Raw genomic sequence first — 19,634 nt, forward strand, 5'->3', positions numbered from 1 at the left:
TCAGAATACTTAGAAACAGTAAGAAAAACTAGATGTTTCCACATGACTTTAATAATACTGCCCTTTGTATTTACATATCATATGTCCTTGGTACTTCATAGCTCATTATCATTCTAAATTTACAAATCAGTATATGAAAGCACAAGAGCTGGGGGCGGCTCTTCTTCTGCCCAACAGTGAGTTCTAATGCCAGAAGTGGAGCTCAGAATTACTGACACATGTGCTCCCACAACATCTAAGGATCATTCCCACTACAGAAAACGAAGTGCTCAGTAAGCAGAACATATCAGTTATCAAATATCCCATTTATTCAAGATAATTTTAAGAACCATGGAGCTTTAATCATATAAATAACTGTATTAAATCCCATACACCTACACTAAATATGAATATAGATCAAGGTATCATTCGATTAAAATTAACACAATACGAATTAATAAATATATATACATATATAATCCAACAATTCCACAAAGTGGAATATATTTCAATCAAAAAGTCAGTGAATACGTCAACATACTTACAAATGGAACTACTGCTTTCAAAACTTTTCCCCAACATGCTTTAATTCTGAAGGTACAGATGCCACTGGGCAGACTGCTAAATATGCTGCCGAGTTCTTACTAGGAGTAAAAATATCTACTGTCCGCTGCAGTTAGCAGGTTAAGGTACCCGGTTCTCTGAGTAGTGCTCACTGTGGTTTTAGTCCCCGAGGCTTGAACACTCATATGTCTGGGAGATTCTGTAAGATCTGTCTCAAAGAAGCACAGGCTACCACGTGGGCATCTGAAGGAAGGTTAGCAAGTGACTGAATCAGCTTCTTGACTATTGTCTTCAAACACTGGTGGGCAGCATTCAAATCTCTGTCAAACTGCTGTCCTTCAATTTGTAGAGCCAGGTGACTGCAGATGTTTCTAAACTCAACACTGTCCTGAAATGAACAGCAAACACAAAGAAGCAATTAGATAGGTTACGGGGACATTTGTTGTATTGCGTGTACCCAGCTTCCATTCGTCTTTTCTGATGATGAGGCTGGGTTTTTCTCTCAGAGAACTACTCTCCTCCATTCTCAGCCTATGTGGTTTGACCAAACCTGACCCCACTCCACAACTCTAGGGACCAGCCCAATCAGAGCATATCATCCCTTGGTCACTTGGACTGGCCAGGGATGGAGAGGCAACCTAAGGCAGCCCAATATGCCACAGTCCCAGAATGTCTGCTAGACTGAGAAAGAGAAGTTCTCTTTAACTGGGGCTACTGGAAAACATCTTGCCACCATAAGGGGAGAATCCAAATGAGAATGAAGCCAACACAGAAAAAAAGTAGAGCTGAGAGATTAAAAGAGACTGATTCTAACTACATTTTTTAAGCATGTCAATCCAGCTGTACCTGACCAATAAACCCCAGTATGTGGGGGCTATCTGAGTCAATAAATATGCCTTTTTACCTAAGCCACTTGGAGTTGAGTTTCTGTTATTTGTTCCTAAAAGAGCTTTGATGAAAACACAAATATCCTATGTTCCTATTAGTCCATATTCACTGTCTGGAATCTGTCCAGGTTCCAATACAAGATTTCGTATTTAATGAACATGGTCTCAAGAAATTTCCAATGCAAATTTAGAAAGAATTCACTCTCAGGTAGTTTAAAATAATGAAGTAATTAAACAGATTTTTAATCCCCAAATGTTTCACATTTTAAAATCCGTTGCATATAAACAGATACATGGATAAATACATTGAAATTATTCCACATCAGAGATAATGTTGAATATATGAGTTTTTTTTTTTTGAGGAAGATTAGCCCTGAGCTAACATCTGCTGCCAGTCCTCCTGTTTTTGCTGAGGAAGACCAGCCCTGAGCTAATATCCATGCCCATCTTCCTCTACTTTATATGTGGGATGCCTACCACAGCATGGGTTGCCAAGCAGTGCCATGTCTGCACCCGGGATCTGAACTGGTGAACCCTGGGCTGCCGAATCGGAATGTGTGAACTTAACCGCTGCACCACTGGGCTGGCCCCTATGGTTTATTTTTAAATACGTGAAAATAACATACCACACAGACTTCTGGTTCTGGTAACATGGCACACTTAGTTTCCCCCAAACCCCTTGCTACCAAGTTGTAAATAAAATAGAACAAACATCATTTCTGAGCTTGCAAGAAAGTAATGAAAATCCCCAAGGGCCAGAAATATAGGAAAAGTAGATTAGCTGCCTGCCAATATCCATTGAGAAAAGAAAGTTCATCTCTATTGAGTTGGGTTTGGGGTGGAAGGTAAAGCTGCCCCTAAGAATGTGTAACTGTAGACCTGTACTATACAAGTTTAAGTTTGGAGTTGTCCTCTACACCATATACATGTTCTGGAATACTCACACTGAGAAATTAACTTAAACATTGGAAGTGAGCTGAAATATCCAAGGACACATGGCAAAAGCAAACAACAGCCTATTCCACAAGGACATGTTCACAACCCATGCTCCACAGTAGTATTCCCATAAAGCTCTGTCAAGGACAAACTCAGAAGACGAAATTTAAAATACAATCTGCCATGATACAGCAGATACCATTCAGGGCAGGATTAAACTCCAAGAATTTCAGATAGAAACTATAAAATATGTTTAAAATGATTAAAGTTAAAAAAGAAGGAAGCAAAAATGTTTTAAGAAAAAACATGCCTGAAAAAGAACCAAATACCACTTCTAGAAATGACCACTACTGTGACAAATTAAAAACTCAATGGACAGTTTAAACACCTGAACGAAGACATCTAAAGTGAGGATTAGTAAAATGGATGATAAATATGAGAAAATTACCCAGAGTGCAAGATAAAAGGGAACTATGAATGAGAGATTAAGCAACATGGAAGACAGAAGAACAAAGTTCATCAAATACATTTCCAGCAAAGACGAGAGAGAGAATGGAGGAGAGGTAAAATTCAAAGGGAATAATGGATAAAAATTATCCAAAATTAATCCAAAACCTTCAGGAAGTAAAACAGCCTTGAGTAGAGTAAGTTAAATGAGATCCAAATCTAAACTCATTAAGGTAAAACTACTCTTAAAAGCAATGAGAGAGAAAAGGAAAGATGGGTTTGAAGGGATGACAAGACAGACAGGCAACTTCTAAGCCACAGCAATTGAAGAAAGAAAGAATGGAATAATATTCTCAAATAACCATCAACCTGAAGGAGCTGCCAACCTAGAATTTTTTTTTTATCCAACTAAACTGACACTTAAACCTCAGGACAAAATAAATATACTTTCACTTAAAAAAATAAAAGGAGTTACCTCAAATAGATCCCCACTGTCCTTTCTTCCTAAAGATAGAATTCAGAAAGAGGAAATATAATTCAGAAAAAAGAATGAGATGCAAGAAGCAACAATGAATAAAGAAATTTAAAAACATGGTGTAAATCTAAAGAATTCATTGTCCAAAACAGAAATTATAACTAATTTAGGGTTTACAAAAGCAAGAGTGTTCTAAAATGTTGAACAGTAGTAACATGTAGGCTGGAGTGACATTCTAAGGCATCACATTATTCCACAGGAAGGTGGCAAAACTGGTAAGTTTCAGGCTTGTGAAGTATGCATGTGAGAAATGTAAAGGTTATCTTTTAAAGCAGAGAAATAATACATAAAACTTCAAAATCAGCAAAAGGAAATGGTATATGAAAACTTTATTGTTTCTATCTACAGAAGGTAAAAATGAAGAAATAAAGATACAAACATAAAGCAAGGTGAATAGAAGCACCAAATAAGACACTTTTTGAAATATAGTGGCTACCAGATTGGATTTTAAAAATTGATCTATGTGCTGTCTACAAGCAACAGATTTAAAACTAAAATTACCTAAAGATCGAAAGTAAATGGATACTAAACTATATACCAGACAAAGAGAAGCCAAAATAAAGCCAGAAAAATCATTATTAGGGAAAAAATAAACTACAATTAATAGAAGTAACTATTGCCCAAGAAGACATAATAATTTTTTACTTTTGTGTATATAACACAATAACCTCAATTTACAGTCAATCCATAAACATAAAGACTGATGTTAACCCAGCTTTCTCAGAAAATGATAGATCCAACAACAAAACAACCAGCCTAGGGAGAAAAGACTGAAAACACGAATCACAAGCTTGGTTCAACAGAGATAAGCAAATACACATTATTCTCAAACATATATGGAGACAGCCCTGATGGCCTAGTGGTTAAAGTTTGACACGCTCCACTTTGGCAGCCCAGGTTCACTTCCCAGATGCGGAACCACACGACTCATCTGTCAGTAGCCATGTTGCGGCGACAGCTTATATAGAAGAACTACAAGGACTTACAACTAGAATATACAACCATGCACTGGGGCTTTGGCAGGGGGAGGGAAAAAAAAGAGGAAGACTGGCACAGATGTTAGCATAGGGTGAATCTTCCCCTGAAAAAAAAATGTGGAATATTTATGAACTGGCTATATTACAATGCCACAAAGCAAATCTCAACAAATATCAAAAAGTCTGTACCATGCAAATAAATGAGAAATTAATAACATAGATATCTTCCCCAAACATGTATGACTTAAAAATCTACTTCTAAATAATCCATGGGTCAGCAAAAAAATAATTGCAAGTATAAGATACTTTATACTGAACAATTATGGAAATACTATATCATAAATTTGTGGGACGTAGCAAGTGAGAAATGCGTAGACTGAAATGCTTACATAAGTAAAGAATAAGCACTGAAACTCCGTGAGCTAAGAATTCAACTCAACAACAGGAAAAGAAAAATAGATAATCCAAAAGAAAACAAAAGGAAGAACTAAAAGTTGGACCAAACTGTGATGAGGAAGTAGACTTTTCTTCCTAATTCTGAATAGAAAGAGATGCTGTTCTCCCCCCTAATAAAAGCTCTGTCCTTTGGGTGAGAAGGACCTGGGTTTCTGGCAAGTGCTTGTTAGAGAACATCTCCCAAGAAACGAAACAAACATCCATTTACTTCAGTTCAGCAAACAATGGCGGCAGGACCCTGGGGTGAGTTAGGCGCTGGGACAGAAAGATAAACAGGCTACAGACCCTTTACTCTATTCTCAGGCTACCAGGCTTCTGGATTTGTTTCTCTTTTAAAGCATTCTTGCTTCTGTGCCTTAGCGTGTTGCTCATTTCTGCTCAGAAGGTATCCAGGGGCTACTCAGATAATCTGTCCCATAATTTATGGGGTAACCTATATTGCTGGAGCATGTTGCTTGGGAATGGGAAAATAGGAGAAAAAAATGACTCTGGACTACTTCCCCGAGATCCACATCAAGGGAAATTGTCCGCTTGCTTTATAGAAGTAATCCAACTCTAAGTACAAAGTGGAAGGATCAAAGACAACGTGCAAAGGGAAATTCAAACTAGAAGGAACCATTGAAATATGTGCTGACGTGTGCCTATTAGCCAGTCTGCAAAGGCATTCATCACCCAAAGAAGATTAAAATGCCTTTAAAAAGATATCTGTGGGCCCAAAATCTGAAGTCAATTTCACATTTACTGTAAAGAATCAAAGAAGGCATCGTTTGGGGAAATTATACATACAATAAAATTCCACTGCTGGGCTGTACTGCTTCCCCAGGCCGGGGCTAAACTTGAGACCTCTGGCGAGCTTTGCAAAGTCTCTTTATTTTACTATTTTAGTACAGCATTTCCATTTAATCCTTTCTCAAATATATGAACAGTCAAAGAAAACAAATTAATAAGAATAGGCTTTCCATGGGACTCTTAAGGCAGGGAAGGGAAAAATAAAACAGGTGGTTGCTTTTCTTCCTTTCTGGAAGGTCTGAAGGCCAACTATGGATCCAATAATATGGCTTCCAACCAAACCTCTACGGATGCTGCTGCAGGAGGTGGGGGCCACAAGTTATAGCGTTGAGGCAATAGCATATTAAACGGCTCACGTGCTTTCGGTAGAAACTCACATGATCAATGTTCGTGATGATTTCACTTATGGTGCTTTCCATTCAACAACAGAGCATATCTTCCCAGCAGCCTTTATTTAGCAAGTCCCAGATGCTTCCAGAAATGATGTAATATCCTACATGGTGCTTTGAGCGCTTTGCCAGAATTAGAACACTACGGCTGAGCAATCTAAGAGCAGGTTTTGGAACTTCTAAAGCCTGTGTAATTTCAGACTCTGGATATGAAATGTATTGTTTGCTACAGTGTTCCAAATTGATGGCCAGCGTTTACATTTTAAAGTGAGTTCAGATAATCTCCTGTGACTCGACGGATCTACTAGGATAATGACCTCGGCCTGTTTGACTCAGTTAATGAATCAGTTAAATTTATTTCAAATGTATACCAAGTCTCCACTACATGACTGACTACACTGAATAAAAGGCAATTAGACATGATACCCGATCTCTAAACAGCTTAGAACCTAGTAGGGGGAATGGAACACATGGGACATACATCCAAATGTCCAGCGAAGTGTGATGAGGGCTATGGTAAAGCACAAAAACCAATCCTATAAAAGAACAGACGTTTATAGACATAATCTAAGCACTGCCCAGGGTTCCTACAGAGCTCGTTCTTACATGTGAAGCCTTTCTATAGCATACCTGATGTGTGCTTGTCCAAAATTTGCCTGGCTACACTGCAGAAACTCATGTGCTTAGTATGCAACCCATTAGAGGAGATAGCGCTAAGTTTTAGAACATTTCTTCGTAATCTTTAGCTGAAATCTGCCCTGTGGTAGGCAGAACAATGACCTCCCAGAAGCGTCCACATCCTAGTCCCCAGAACCTGTGAGTATGTACGCTACATGGCAAAATGGACTTCACAGATGTTAGTTAGAACAGTGGCCCTCCAGGCAGCCTCAAAGACCCCTGGGATGCAGAGCCAATTCCCTCACGAGCACTGGACTTTCCCTCAGTGGCCTGGTTCTGCCTTCAGAGCCCAGATTCTGCCCCTTTGATGGGTCATCCTTGGACAAGACATTTCATCTAAGGAATATTCCGTTTTCTCATCTGTAAAATGGAAACAATAATAGCTACCACACGGAAAGGCTGTGAAGGTCAAATTGGTTCACAGATATGAAAGTTTTTGTATTTATAAAGCACTCCATCAACCTAAGCCTATAATTAAAGTACTCCGCTAGATGGGAGGTAAGTAAGAAGGAGAGGAGGGGAAGGCAGGGGAAAAAAGAAAAGAAAAAATATGCTCTATAGAAACTTGGAATCCAACTGGTGAGATGAAACCGATTTAAACCGTTCAGTAGAGATGACAAACATTAAGTCTCACAAAGAGTGGTCGAGTTCACCTCACAACCATTAAGATAGCTACTATCAAAAAACTGAAAGTAACAAGCGTTGGTGAGGATGTGGAGAAACTGGAACCCTTCTGTACTGCTGGTGGGAATGTAAAATGGTGCAGCCACTATGGAGAACAGTATGGAGATTCCTCAAAAAAATTAAAAATAGAATTGTCATATGATCCAACAATTCTCCTTCTGGGTATATATCCAAAAGGATTGAAAGCAGGATCTCAAAGAGATATTTTCACACTCATGTTTATAGCAGCATTATTCACAATAGCCAAGAGGTGGAAGCAGCTCAAGTGTCCGTTGACAAACGAATGGATAAACAAAATGTAGTATATACACACAATGGAATACTATTCAGCCTTAAAAAAGGAAGGAAATTCTGACACATGCTACAACATGGATGGACCTTGAGGACATTATTCTAGGTGATGTTTGGGAAAGCAGTATTTGACTCCTAGGGCAAAGAGACAGTCCTTGCAATTAGAATGAACAACACAAGCAAGGGCTTGAAGTCAAGTAGGGGCTGAGGCTAGGAGGAGACCAGTCTGCAAAGAACAGAGTTTATGCTGGGAATCAGGAGATAAGTTAGCATAGGAAGCCTTGAGGGTCACAGTAAAGTCTCTGGAGACTTCTGAGCATGGGAGTAACAAGGCAAACCAGCATGTTAAGAACACTGGTCTAGCCTATGAGCCTGAGAACCTACTATGTGCCAGGCTCCAAGTGAGGCTCCTTACACACCTTGTCTTGCTCAATCCTCACAACAGTCCATGATAGATGGAAAAAAAAATGTGGCTTAGAGACATTAAATGATGTGCCTAAGTCACACAGCAAATGAGTGGCAGCACCGGAATTAACCTCTCTTCAAAACTCAAATGTTCATCAAAGACCCATAAAATAAGAAACTGGACCAGGTGCCCTGCTCACCCGCCCACCAGTGTGGGAGACAGACTGGTGAACAGGAAGCACAGAGCTGTAGATGCCACAGTGCGGTGAACAGGGACACCATGGAAGCAAGCGGGAGAGGCACCAAACTAGCTTTGGGGATGGACCAAAAATGCCTTACAAGTGAACTGTTTTGGTTTCTTTTTTGGCCACATTCAGGTTATTTTTCTTAAGGTTAACTGAGTGTTACGAAGCTCAAATTGGCAATGGTCACATGCAAATTGAAGACTGGCCTGTTGGCCCATCCTTCTTCTCTGTAACGTAATTGGGAGGGCTTGGTTATCTGGAAGATATTCAAGGCATGGTACCCCATGTAAAACCAACCTCCAGCTAATCAGAGACCTCATCGTTGGAGCTCTCCCTTCCTCCACTCTGTTCTCTCCTACTTGGTGTGAGGAGATCTCCTAGAAAAACCACCACACTTGTTCTTTCCTGCATTCTGCATTGTGTTTATTAGGAAGGCACACATCTGGAATCCTTGAACAACTGAATATACACCTGCAAAGTCCAAAAAGGGAAGAAAAGTTAGGCCTTTTTTTAGCTTCTTACTGAAAATAAACAATCCCATCAAAACTGAAGGCTTGAAGGCAAAAAGAATCTGGCAGCAGGAGTCAGTTTCAAAGCTTGTTTTCTGAAACCAACACCAATGGATAATAAAGTCAAAAATACAATATGACTTTATAGGGTCTAAAATGCAGATAACTTTTAAACAATCTACAGGCTTTCTGGGCTTTTCTCCTAGCACGTCACCTGCAAAATCACTTCTAGATCTACTATAAAGCTGTTCATATTCCCTTTACCACTGGCATTTTAAAAAGATGGTTCATTTCAAAACAGTCATATCTTGAGCTATATTCTCTCACATGGCCTCCATAAACTGTTTCAGCTTCTCACGTTTTCCCTTCTCACTCTCCCTGAATCCTCTACAGAGAGCATTAAAGAAAGAAAGAGCTTTCTCCCACTTTCTGCGATAGCGCATGGCCTTACTCAACTTCAGATCGACCAGAAGACCACTCTCCACTAAAGGTGCCCAGTGTTGGGCCCTACGAAGGAACACAAATCCTTTCCTCAGACTCACTACAATCCTCCACGCTGGCTGTGGACCTACAATGGCAATGTCATTTCTCTATTTAGAGAGACATCCTGAAAACCACACTATGAGGAACAGTGGACCACCAATTGCCCCATCTTCACTTGGTTCATCAACATCTTGCTTTGAACTACAAATTCACGGGGCCCGGGTGCTGGTCCCTGACCCAGTGGTTAAGTTTTGTGTGTTCTGCTTCAGTGGCGCAGGGTTCCGCCCATTCGATCCTAGGCACGGACCTAGCACTGCTCATCAAGCCATGCTGAGGTGGCGTCCCTCATAGCACAACTAGAAGGACCTACAACTAGAATATACAGCTGTGTGCTGGGGGGCTTTGGGGAGAAGAAGAAAACAAAAGAAAGATTGGTGCAGATGTTACCTCAGGGCCAATCTTTAAAAAAAAAATTCACAGGACCCAGAGCAGTCAGTCACCAGCTGCCTGAACCTAAGGTCAATCTCAAATAGATATGCAACTGTACAGTAATAAAAGACCCAATGAAGAACCAAAGTATCTGCCAGTCACCATAAAAAGTCTATCATCCACAGGAAATTAAACATTTTTACTTGTGTGTACCCAGTGTAAATGCTCACAAGTAACTAAGGGTTCTTACGCATTTGCTTTGAGTATGGTACCATTTTCATTAGAAAAGTCCAGTGAAAAGCACTTTGTCATGACTACAAGCACTTGATTCAGGTATGCTCACAAGGCAAACCCCAAAATTGTAAAATAAAGCACAGTGGAATTTCCACCAAGATGTCAAACATAAGTAGTTTTGTTTTAAGGCCTTCCTGCAATATCTTTCCCCAAATTTTCATTTCAGAAAGCTTAGACGTCCTGATTTTCATATTGTCCACATTAGAGGGAATGACAAAGCTATAATTAAGCTACTTTCAGAAGAGTCACAGAACAGAAAAACAGTTATTTTTTTCTAACATAAAAGCACAGTTTTGTCCCAAATGAAGAGCAATCCTCTGGTAAGGCTACTAATCTACAACCATGAGCATTTATTTCTTCAATAGTATGTTAGTAATTTTTAAAGACACAATTCCCAAATTTGCAGAAACTGGCTTTGCAACTAATGTTAATGGGGAAAAAAGTACTCATCACCACTGTCTTCCTCTGAGTAACCCAATATTCACCCTTGCAGTTTGCAAAGAGCATTAGCAATGACTGTGCAGCCAAAGCCAACAGTTTTATACCGCTGCTCTTGCTGTGTAGAATGAGAAAACCAGCAAGGACTACGGAACGTGATGGAGTAATTGGTACCAGAATTAGCTAATTGAAACGGGTGAGCTCACAGGCAAGTTTAATCTGCAATGGCAGCAAAGTTCTTCTGCCTCCGAAAGTTGGCATCAGCTATAGTTTCCATGAAACTTGCTTCAGAACAGAACTCTTGGAAACTATAAATGTTTTTAACTCTCAAAGGAAGACAGACAAAACTCAATCAGAGTGACTTCATAATTGGCTTGGTTAATGGTCTCGATGTGAATTGGTCATCTTCAGCAGTTTTAAAATCCTAGCCTGGCTTTCTTCTGGTGTCCCGCACATTTCTATGTTCCCTTTGGGTGGCAAGTGCCTAAAGCATCTTTGCTAGTATTACTGGTTTGACAATGATTTCCTACATTTACCTGGTGTCTTTTGTCACTAGGTAAGGTGGCCATTATATAAGGAGGCACACAAATCACCCAGTGTTGTAGACTGAATTGGGGCCCCCCAAAATTCATATGTTGAAAATCTAACCTCCAATGTGACTGTTATTTAGAGATAGGGCCTTTTGGGAGGTAATTAAGGTTAAATGAGGTCACAAGGGGGGAGCCTTAATCCAGTAGGATTGGTATCCTTATAAGAAGAGACATTGAGACCTCTTTCTCTCCACATGTGCAGAGGAGAGGCCGTGTGAGGACATGGTGGGACGGTGGCAGTCTACAGGCCAGGAGGAGAGCCCTTACCAGAAACCAAATTTGCTGGCACCTTGATCTTGGACTTCCCAGCCTCCGTAACAGGGAGAAGATAAATGTCTGTGGTTTAAGCCACCCCATCTGTGGCATTTTGTGATGACAGCCCAAGCTGACTAAGATACCCACTCTACAACGTGACTGTTGCAGCACAAACGGTGTGCAGTGCATGGCATTATGACCGTGCCCTGTAACCATGCACTCTCATGCACATTTCAGCGTGATGTTCAAGACACCCCGATGAGCTAGCACTGTGATTTGGTAGAAGGAGGCAGATAAAACCATGTTTGAATCATGGGGCATTACTTCCCAGCTGTGGGATCTTCAGCAAAGTCCTAAATTCCTTTGAGCCTCAGTTTCCTCCTGTAATAAATGTCTGTCAAGCTGATTAATTCCATCCTCTCCACCGAATTTAACAAGACTCTGCACTGTCAAGCATATTTTATCCACCATGAAGAAACTCATTTCATTTTTTTTTGCACGTGTTTGATAACCTCTAAATGTTCAAAAGGAATAGTAAGTGTTGGCTCCTTTAAGAAAAGTGTAAAGTAGTATAACGGTATCCACTGTTACTGTGATGAGGGTTTCTCTGCCTTCACGCCTGAAAATTTCACTTTCTTAATCCTCAGTGGTTTGATCAGCGAGTCACTCGATGGCAATGTTTCTAAGACACTCATTCAACATGGGCTGAAGCTGATCTCTGGATAGCAGAGGCTTCCTGGAAGTCTCTTTGGGTCATCTTAACTCTGCTTTTGTCAATGGTCTCAGAACAGGAAATACAGAGTTGATGGGTCAGATCCATCAATATCAAGAACGGAAGTGACAATAATAACAGTCAATGAGAACTCATGAGGCAGCAACCAGCTATTAATAATTATAATAATAATAACAAAAGCTCAAAGGTATTGTGCCTTACTACGGGCGGCCACTAGCCAAGACTTTATATGCATTACCTTAATAACCCTATAAGGTTAGATGCCACTATCCCCACTTTAGAGGTGAGGAGATTAAGGCACAGGAAAACTAAACTCCTTGCTCCAGGGCCGATAGCAGAAAGCGGCAGAGCAGGTGTGAAATGCTCCATGGGACCTGATCACTGTCCTGTGCCATGCCGTCTCCCCTTCAGGGTCCCTAATGCCCATCACTGGCTACAGCCTTTGGTTGCAGTGTGTCTTCCTGGCCTCTGCGGCAAGTAACACTACAGGAGAGACCTGATGTTGGGGAAGTTTCCACACACTTGCAAATGATACACAAATGTTATTTCCATTAACACCAATCCTCCTGAAACCATTCCGGTATATAAAATCCATCTGCATGTTCTTATTTTAAAAATACAGAAAACACGTATCCAAATCGTTTGAATGAACACGACTATTAACGAAGCCAAGTCTGTATAACCAGCCCGCTGGAAAGGCAGACTGCCGTGTCCTTAAATCTAAGCGCTTTATAATCACTCCTCTACAGACCAGATGGAGATACCACCTTTCCTCCAAACAGCAAACCAAGCAAACTTCCAAGATGCTGGCCAAGAGGAAATCACCCAGAGCAACCTCTCCTGCCTCTCTCCCTTCTGAAAGCACTGGCCGTTCTCAGAGCCTAAAACGCAGGGGAAGGTCCCCGTTCCTAATGAGCCCTCTGGACACCTCTAGAAACACCGGCAGCAACACATCCAGATGTCTGCGTGTTTGCTGGTGACAGGGAAGAAAAGGTTGAGGTTTGGATGAATAAAGTTTGAGGAGTTTTGTTTTAGGACAAAAATTCAAGTAGAAAGGGTTAAAAGGATTACCAAGTGTAAGTGACAGCTGCATTCAACCCAAGTGGCATGATCTGTTGTCCAGAGCAGAGGTCACCACTGCCACCGAGCTGGGTCAGGCCCTCGGACAATCCTCTTCTGACCTGACTCCCCACCTGCAGCCTTACCTCTCATGACTTATCTAGGCCCCAGTCCTTGCCTCAGTCCCTTCAATGGCTACCTTTTGCCTGCAAGACAATCCAAGGTCCTCAGCATGAGGACACATAGGCCTTTCATCATCTGACCTCACTTACCTCTCCAGCACCCTTTCTGCCACAGTGAACTCATTTTAGTTCCCCCAAAGGCCCAGGCCCTTTCATGGCTTCTGGGCCTTGGATCCCCTGAAATGCTTTTTCCCTTTAACGCTTGGAGAGCAAATATTCATTTTTTAAAAAGGTTATCTCCTCCAAGAAGCCTTCCAGGATCACCTAAGGTAAAACTGATCAGTCTCTCCTTTTGCCAGTCTACCTGTGTGTGATATGCTCCTAACATCACACAGCACTTTATATTTCATCAAGTCTAAGATGCACATTTTTTTCACATTTCAAAAATCTCTGAAGTGAGGGTGTACCTTAGAATCGATGGTATGTCCTAGTTTAAGCAGTAGGATTTTTTATTTCTTGGTGGTACAGACAAAGGTGCATCTCATATTTGAGAGCACTGGGCAAATGCAGCTTCATTTTCTTAACTTTCTAACGTGAGTGGAATAGTGCTCTGCATCTGGAGGTGATCTCCCCCCCCCCCACCCCCCCCCCCCCCCGACCACCACCACATTTGGCAATATTTGGCTGTATCAGTTTGGCAGAGGGACTAATTCTGCTGGCATCCACTGGGTAAAGGCCAGGGACATTGCTAAACACCATATAATGCATAGGACAACCCCGCACAACAATTATCCAGCCCAAAATGTCAGTAGTGTAGAGGTTGAGAAATCCTAGTCTAGAGTAACATACTTATTTGTGAGTATGATATACTTTATGTTTGATTTTAAATTAATCTTTTACAGTGTATCGTGCAATCTAATATAGACCAATTTTTTCCAAACCTTGGCTTGTAGAGCAAGAATAGCAACTCTTGCGAAGTGCTCTAAGCTCTCTTCATCACCCCTCCTCATTTCCTTCTGCTAGACTCCCAAGGGCAATGAACGAAGCAGGTCAAAATTGGAAAGCCAGAAGGTCTCAAAGAGATTTGTGACTTTAAATCAATTAGGTTAGTTAATGGCAAGGTCAAGACTGGCTCCCAGATCCCCAGATTTCGATGATCCTGCTCGGCCTGGGAGGCAGCTGCTCTGTTCCCTGGCTAAATTAGCTAACACAGTTGGTACCTTAAAAGGAAACTGTGCCCTACAAGCATGAGCTGCGTGACTTAGCAGGAGTTAGCATTAGTATTCACGCTTCAACACCCGGGACCCACCTCGCTCTCACCCCACTTTATGAGAATTTAGGTTGACTCTGTAAGGCCTCTGAGCTCTGCCTGGAATTGGATTTATGCAAAAATAATTGCGATTCTTAAGTGTGAAGGAACTTTAAATAATGTAGGTGATTTCATCATACAAAGGCAGAGGGAACTTAATATGTATATTTAAGGCTCTGGAGGAAGGGTTATTAATTTGGAAAAGGAGTAGGGGAAGCTGTCCTCCATCCTTAGAAGCTGCACATGTGGCAAGGGCCTTCAGCTGGAGCAGAAAGCTGATTTATGTGAGAGGGTAAGGAGTTCCAGAGGAAGGTTTTGGCAAGGCGTCCCTGCATCTCTTTTCTGCAGTCAGGTGGGTCCACCTGGGGCCCACCTGAGTTCCCTGCCCCAAGTGCTGACTCCCCAGCGTGTCACCTCCTCCCATCCCCCTCCAGGGGACTGAATCCTTGGGGGCAGCTCTGCTTCGGATCCTGCGGCCCCACCCCGTCTCCATCCCGGCCCCTCAGCCCCGCCATGCGCCATGCGAGGGGATCCTGCGCCTGACAGGGGATGCTGGAGGCCAGACTCACCTTCAGATGGATGGGGAAGGACCGCTCCTGCTGGAGGGGGCCCAGCAGCGTCTGCTCCACGCTGACCAGCTCTGAGGTCGAGTCCACCACGCGGGCCAGCGCGCTGCGCATCGCCATTCGGGCCAGACTGCAGGGCCTGTGGTCCGGGGGAAAGGGCAGCAGCTCCACGCCCCCCTCGGCGCCTCGCACCACTTCCACCTCAGGGGAGCTCGCCCGAGTCCCAGATCCCTCATTCCTGGCGCCCCTGTCCCCGCCCCCCTCCTCGCGCCCAGGCCGGGCCCGCCGAGGGCCTGAGCGACGCGCTGGGGAAGCGGACACGTGATCAGGGTCCCGCGGGCTCCTTGGGGTGCCCGGATCATCCCCCCAGCCCCACTCCTGCTGCAGCAGCTGCAGGGTCTGCAGAGCCACCATTTGGTGGCTGATGGAGGCCACGAAGGGTGCGGGGCTAGCCATCACCTCCGTCAGCGGCTAGGCGCGCTCCGCGGGCAGGTGGAGCAGCGAGCGAGGGAGGCGGAGGCGGTCGGGGTCGCCAGGGTCACATTGCCTAACCCGCGGCCTCTGGGCCTCCTTGTGTCTCAGCGTGTGGGGCCGGCCGCGCCCTGGGCCCGCCGTCGGTGACTCCTGCTGGCATCTGCATTCGCTTCAAGTCCGAACGGGCTGGTTCGGACCCAAGGCTGCCTGAAGCGCTGCTCCGCGTGTACTTGAAAATCAGCCAGATGCTGAGCTCTGGTTCTTCCTCCTCTCCAGGGCTTTGCTGGGAACACATGCTGCTTTGTGCGGATGCATCTGTCTGCAGGGATACCCAGCCCCCATCTCCTTTGAAGGATGCCTGCCAGAGACCGTTCACGCCCTGGGGGCTGGGCGTGGGGGCCACGTGCGAAAGACCCACCCGCGAGCGAAAGTGTGAGGAGCCAGAGAAAAGCTCACAAAAGAAAGACTGTGCCTGATCCTCTTCCCTCTCTTTCCCAACCCTAGGGGAATTTTCTGGAACTTCTTGGAGCAACCGTCAAGGCCTCATGTCCCCCAGACAGAAAAAGGGGACTTATGTATGTCGAAGTTCTGCTCTTCTCTGCTTTGCTCCATGCCACACGTGCTAAGAGCTGGCGCAGCCTCTCCGGAAGACACCCGGGAAGCATGGGGCTGGCACTACCCAGAAGAGCAGCCTCAGAGCTTTTGTGTGAAACTTCCAAAGGATTTAGGCAGCAGAGTTTGAAGCTAAATCCTTTTACGAGACATGAGCCCAAGGACAGCTGTATAAATAGTTGCTGGTTTTGATTAAACCTTGCTTGGCTACTTCCTTGACTTAGGAAAAAGCCCTGGCAAATTTAAACTTTGATAGATTGGAAAGTATTGGTGTGTGATTACACTTTAAGAAAAAAAAAAAAGACATTTGAGGGGAATGGTAAAGCGCACTGTTCGGAAGCAGTGGTTCTGTTTTCTGCCTGCATGGGAAACCATTTCGATAACCCCACAACACAGTAAAGAAGGAGGCAGGGTTGCAGGCCCAGGGCAGACAAGTGGACCCTACAGACCCGGAGGTAGGTTTGCATTCTTCCTTTAGAAGGGAGAGTCCACCCTTGCTTAAGGAGTGAGATCTGCAGAAGTCCTTGCGTGGGAAAGCCCTACCAGTGAGTTGGTTAGTTTCGAAGGGGGGTCATCAGAGATATGGGGAGGGATTCCGGGTCCTTTAAGGTTTCTTTACCTCGGGGATAGTATGACCTCATATAATCCTCCCAACTCTCCAGTGAAAGTTCCTTCTCATTCTCAGTGTTTTCTTCGCCTGTGAAAACAAACCTGAACGCCAAGGTAAAGAAAACCTTTCTTAAGTAAAAACGAGTATGTTCACACTAATTATAAAGAAGTAAAAATGCATGGCTGTGCATTGACAGCAAGGAAATTACTTTGGAGGGAAGTAAATAGTTTAATGTTGATTAGAGTCTCTTGATGAAGTTAAGTTCATAATAAAAAATAGAGAAATTCTTCTTTATGTGTGTCTGTGTGTGTTTTTAATTCTCAAATGTTGAAATACATTAGACTGAGCAGAGACTAACTGGGAATAGTAAAAACTAACCCCTAATTTTCACTGAACATGTCAGATCTCCAGGGATGCTCCTCTTTCCAGATAGGCAGGAAATCCAGTTTCATGGGCTCACTCTTCGACTATCAAATGGCTGAGTGCAAAACCTTCTTGACAGATAGAATTCCAGCCAACAGCAGAATTGAAATCAGTAGACAACCTGACCTGAAGCCCCACTGTTCTCCATACCAGGCCGACTCTGAGAGCCATGAGACCAACTGAACTTCAGGGCATATGAGAGAAGGAGGCCAGAAAACCACGTGGCCTATGGGATGGTACATGCTGCTTAAATAGCTGCCTGGGTTTTCTAGTATGCTTTAGAGAGCACTGGATTGTCCTACAACTCAAGACTTTGTCTGTCTTGGCCATGGGCCACATTTTCCTTTGCATGACCTTGAAATGGCTGATGTTTCAAAGCTGGAGCTATGAGACCCTAACTGAGGAAAAGTATTCATAGGTTATTGAGATGAGTCGATAGCATAGCAGATCCACCTTTGCTCTAAAACATCTCCAAACTTATATATGCTGGGCTGTCAAACCAAGGAATGAATTATATACTCTCTACTCACGATACTGACAATTTGAAGTCACTGCGTAATAACAGCACGTTCAAAAGGACGAAGTCCTGTGCATTTGTCATTTCTGCTTCACAATATCTATTTACTATTTTATGGAAGCCATGCTCTCATTTCCCAGCAGATGTTCCTCCTCCTCCACGCACAGTCCGTTCAGTCAGGTGGGATGCCCCCATCCCACTGCAGAAGCCGACTGGGGCATCTAGGCTGAGGCCAATCCCACTTCACAGTCCTATTGTGAATGGTCAGCAATGGGTGCGTGACCCGACTAGAGCCAATATGACAATATCGTTTGGATGCTTTCAGCTGAATGTACTGTAGAAGAGAAAATAATGGAGCTAGGAGAAAGTGTAGGCCAAAAGATGAAACAGCAAAAAAGATAAATTCTTTTTTAACAAGAAAACTTAACATAGTAGTTTAGTCACTAAGAATAAGTTATTGTCTCAGATCACAAGTCTTAAGGTAGGATCGCTCCAGGGCTGGTTGCTCTCCGGGAGTGTGAGATCTCCAGGAGTGCTCCTCTTTCCAGATACACTGGAAACCCCGTTTTATGAGGCTAAACCTTCTACCATCAAACAGCTGAATGCAGTGACCCTTTATGGCTGTGAAACTGAGGAGATAGAAGTTCTGCAGCCATCTCCTGAGTCCTACTAGTTATAGGACAGGTATGATGTTAACGGAGTGACCCTGTGTCCCAATTCCCCTCAAGCAAACATTGCTGCAAGGTCCCTCCAACCATTTTCAGCAATGCTTTTATCAGTCACCTAATCTTTCTACTATGTCAGCAACTGTGGGAAAAGCTCTTTGAGCAACTCTGGTCATTCCTAACAATTGATGAGAGCACTAGAAAATGAGCAGTGGAAACATTCATGACCGTGGACAATATGGGATGGAAAAGGCAAAAGGGTGGAAAACTCAGTGAAGTGAGAAGCAATTTTCTACGTACATGTTAAGAGACAAGGTAGAATGTTGTCAGGTAAGCGAGTATTCTGGCGCTTCTATTAATTGAAAGGATCTTTTCTACACGAGCAAAAGCTATGAACTCCTGTGTGGAATCATGAGGAAGCTGCACACGGTGAGAACAGAAGGGAGCTGGAAGAAGATGCAGCTATGTGGAGGCTTCCTCAAAGGACTTGGCAGAGCCCAGATACATTTGAGCCCTCCTTATATACTTTGGCACTTTTCTCCAAAAGGGATCCAAAAGCATTCCAGAAATGGAGCTGTTAACCTTCAACACACCCTGGTGAAGTTCACAGGTGGGGACAAAACAAAACATGTCCAAAGAGACCAAAGAATTATTATTCTTGAATGAAAATTATGATTGAGGAGAAACAGATGCTGAAGAGATATACCAAGATATGAAAATGTACTGGAGAAGAGAAAACAATGGAACTAGGGAAAGATGGAAGCCTAAAGAAGAAGGAGCAAAAAAGATCAAATTCCCTTTTAAACATACAATTGTAATGTTTGAATATGCCAAGTCATAAAAATGTACATGCAATTCTAACTTTGGCCTAAACACTTGATTTTCAGAAAGAAAAAAAAAAAAAAAACGCAATCCTGCCATGAATCTTCTGAATTGCCAAAAACAATTGTTTACATAGGGCAATGTGTTTTCAGGACATCATATATGTGCTGCCTGCCCAGACCCTCTTAAGCTAGTGAGCCAAGTGAAGCTTAGTAAAACTAAGTGTAGAAAAATAGAGAAGTCTGGTTAAGGGAGGGAAAAGAGAAGTTAAAAATGTTGAATCCCACTTGCGTGTGCCGACATAATCTGAAGTGCCGTTCATCTCCTCAACACCAAATGCAATTCTCTCTGGACATATGAATCATTTTACTTGGTTCTGTCTTAGTAATGAGTTTATTTCCAGGAGGAATTCTTGATGTTGGCAGAAAAAAATCAAAGGTGGATTTTTAAAAGGGTAGGTAC

General features: G+C 43.0%; 1 protein-coding gene across 2 annotated transcripts; it reads right to left on the reverse strand.

The window, feature by feature from the left end:
* Positions 1-681: 681 nt before the first annotated feature.
* Positions 682-15,505, reverse strand: DLEU7 (deleted in lymphocytic leukemia 7). Of its 2 annotated transcripts, none has more exons than XM_046663805.1 (2): positions 15,053-15,505; positions 682-931 (listed from the first exon to the last, which is right to left on the reverse strand). In XM_046663805.1, exons 1-2 carry the CDS (start codon positions 15,503-15,505, stop codon positions 725-727), a joined length of 660 nt encoding a protein of 219 aa, XP_046519761.1. In that variant the 3' UTR covers positions 682-724. The 2 variants fall into 2 exon arrangements, with proteins under 2 accessions (XP_046519761.1, XP_046519762.1); XM_046663806.1 differs by lacking the exon at positions 682-931 and adding an exon at positions 8,645-8,733.
* Between the last annotated feature and the right edge of the window lie 4,129 nt (positions 15,506-19,634).

This window comes from Equus quagga, chromosome 6, assembly GCF_021613505.1.
Source record: "Equus quagga isolate Etosha38 chromosome 6, UCLA_HA_Equagga_1.0, whole genome shotgun sequence".
In the NCBI taxonomy this organism is placed as follows: domain Eukaryota; kingdom Metazoa; phylum Chordata; class Mammalia; order Perissodactyla; family Equidae; genus Equus; species Equus quagga.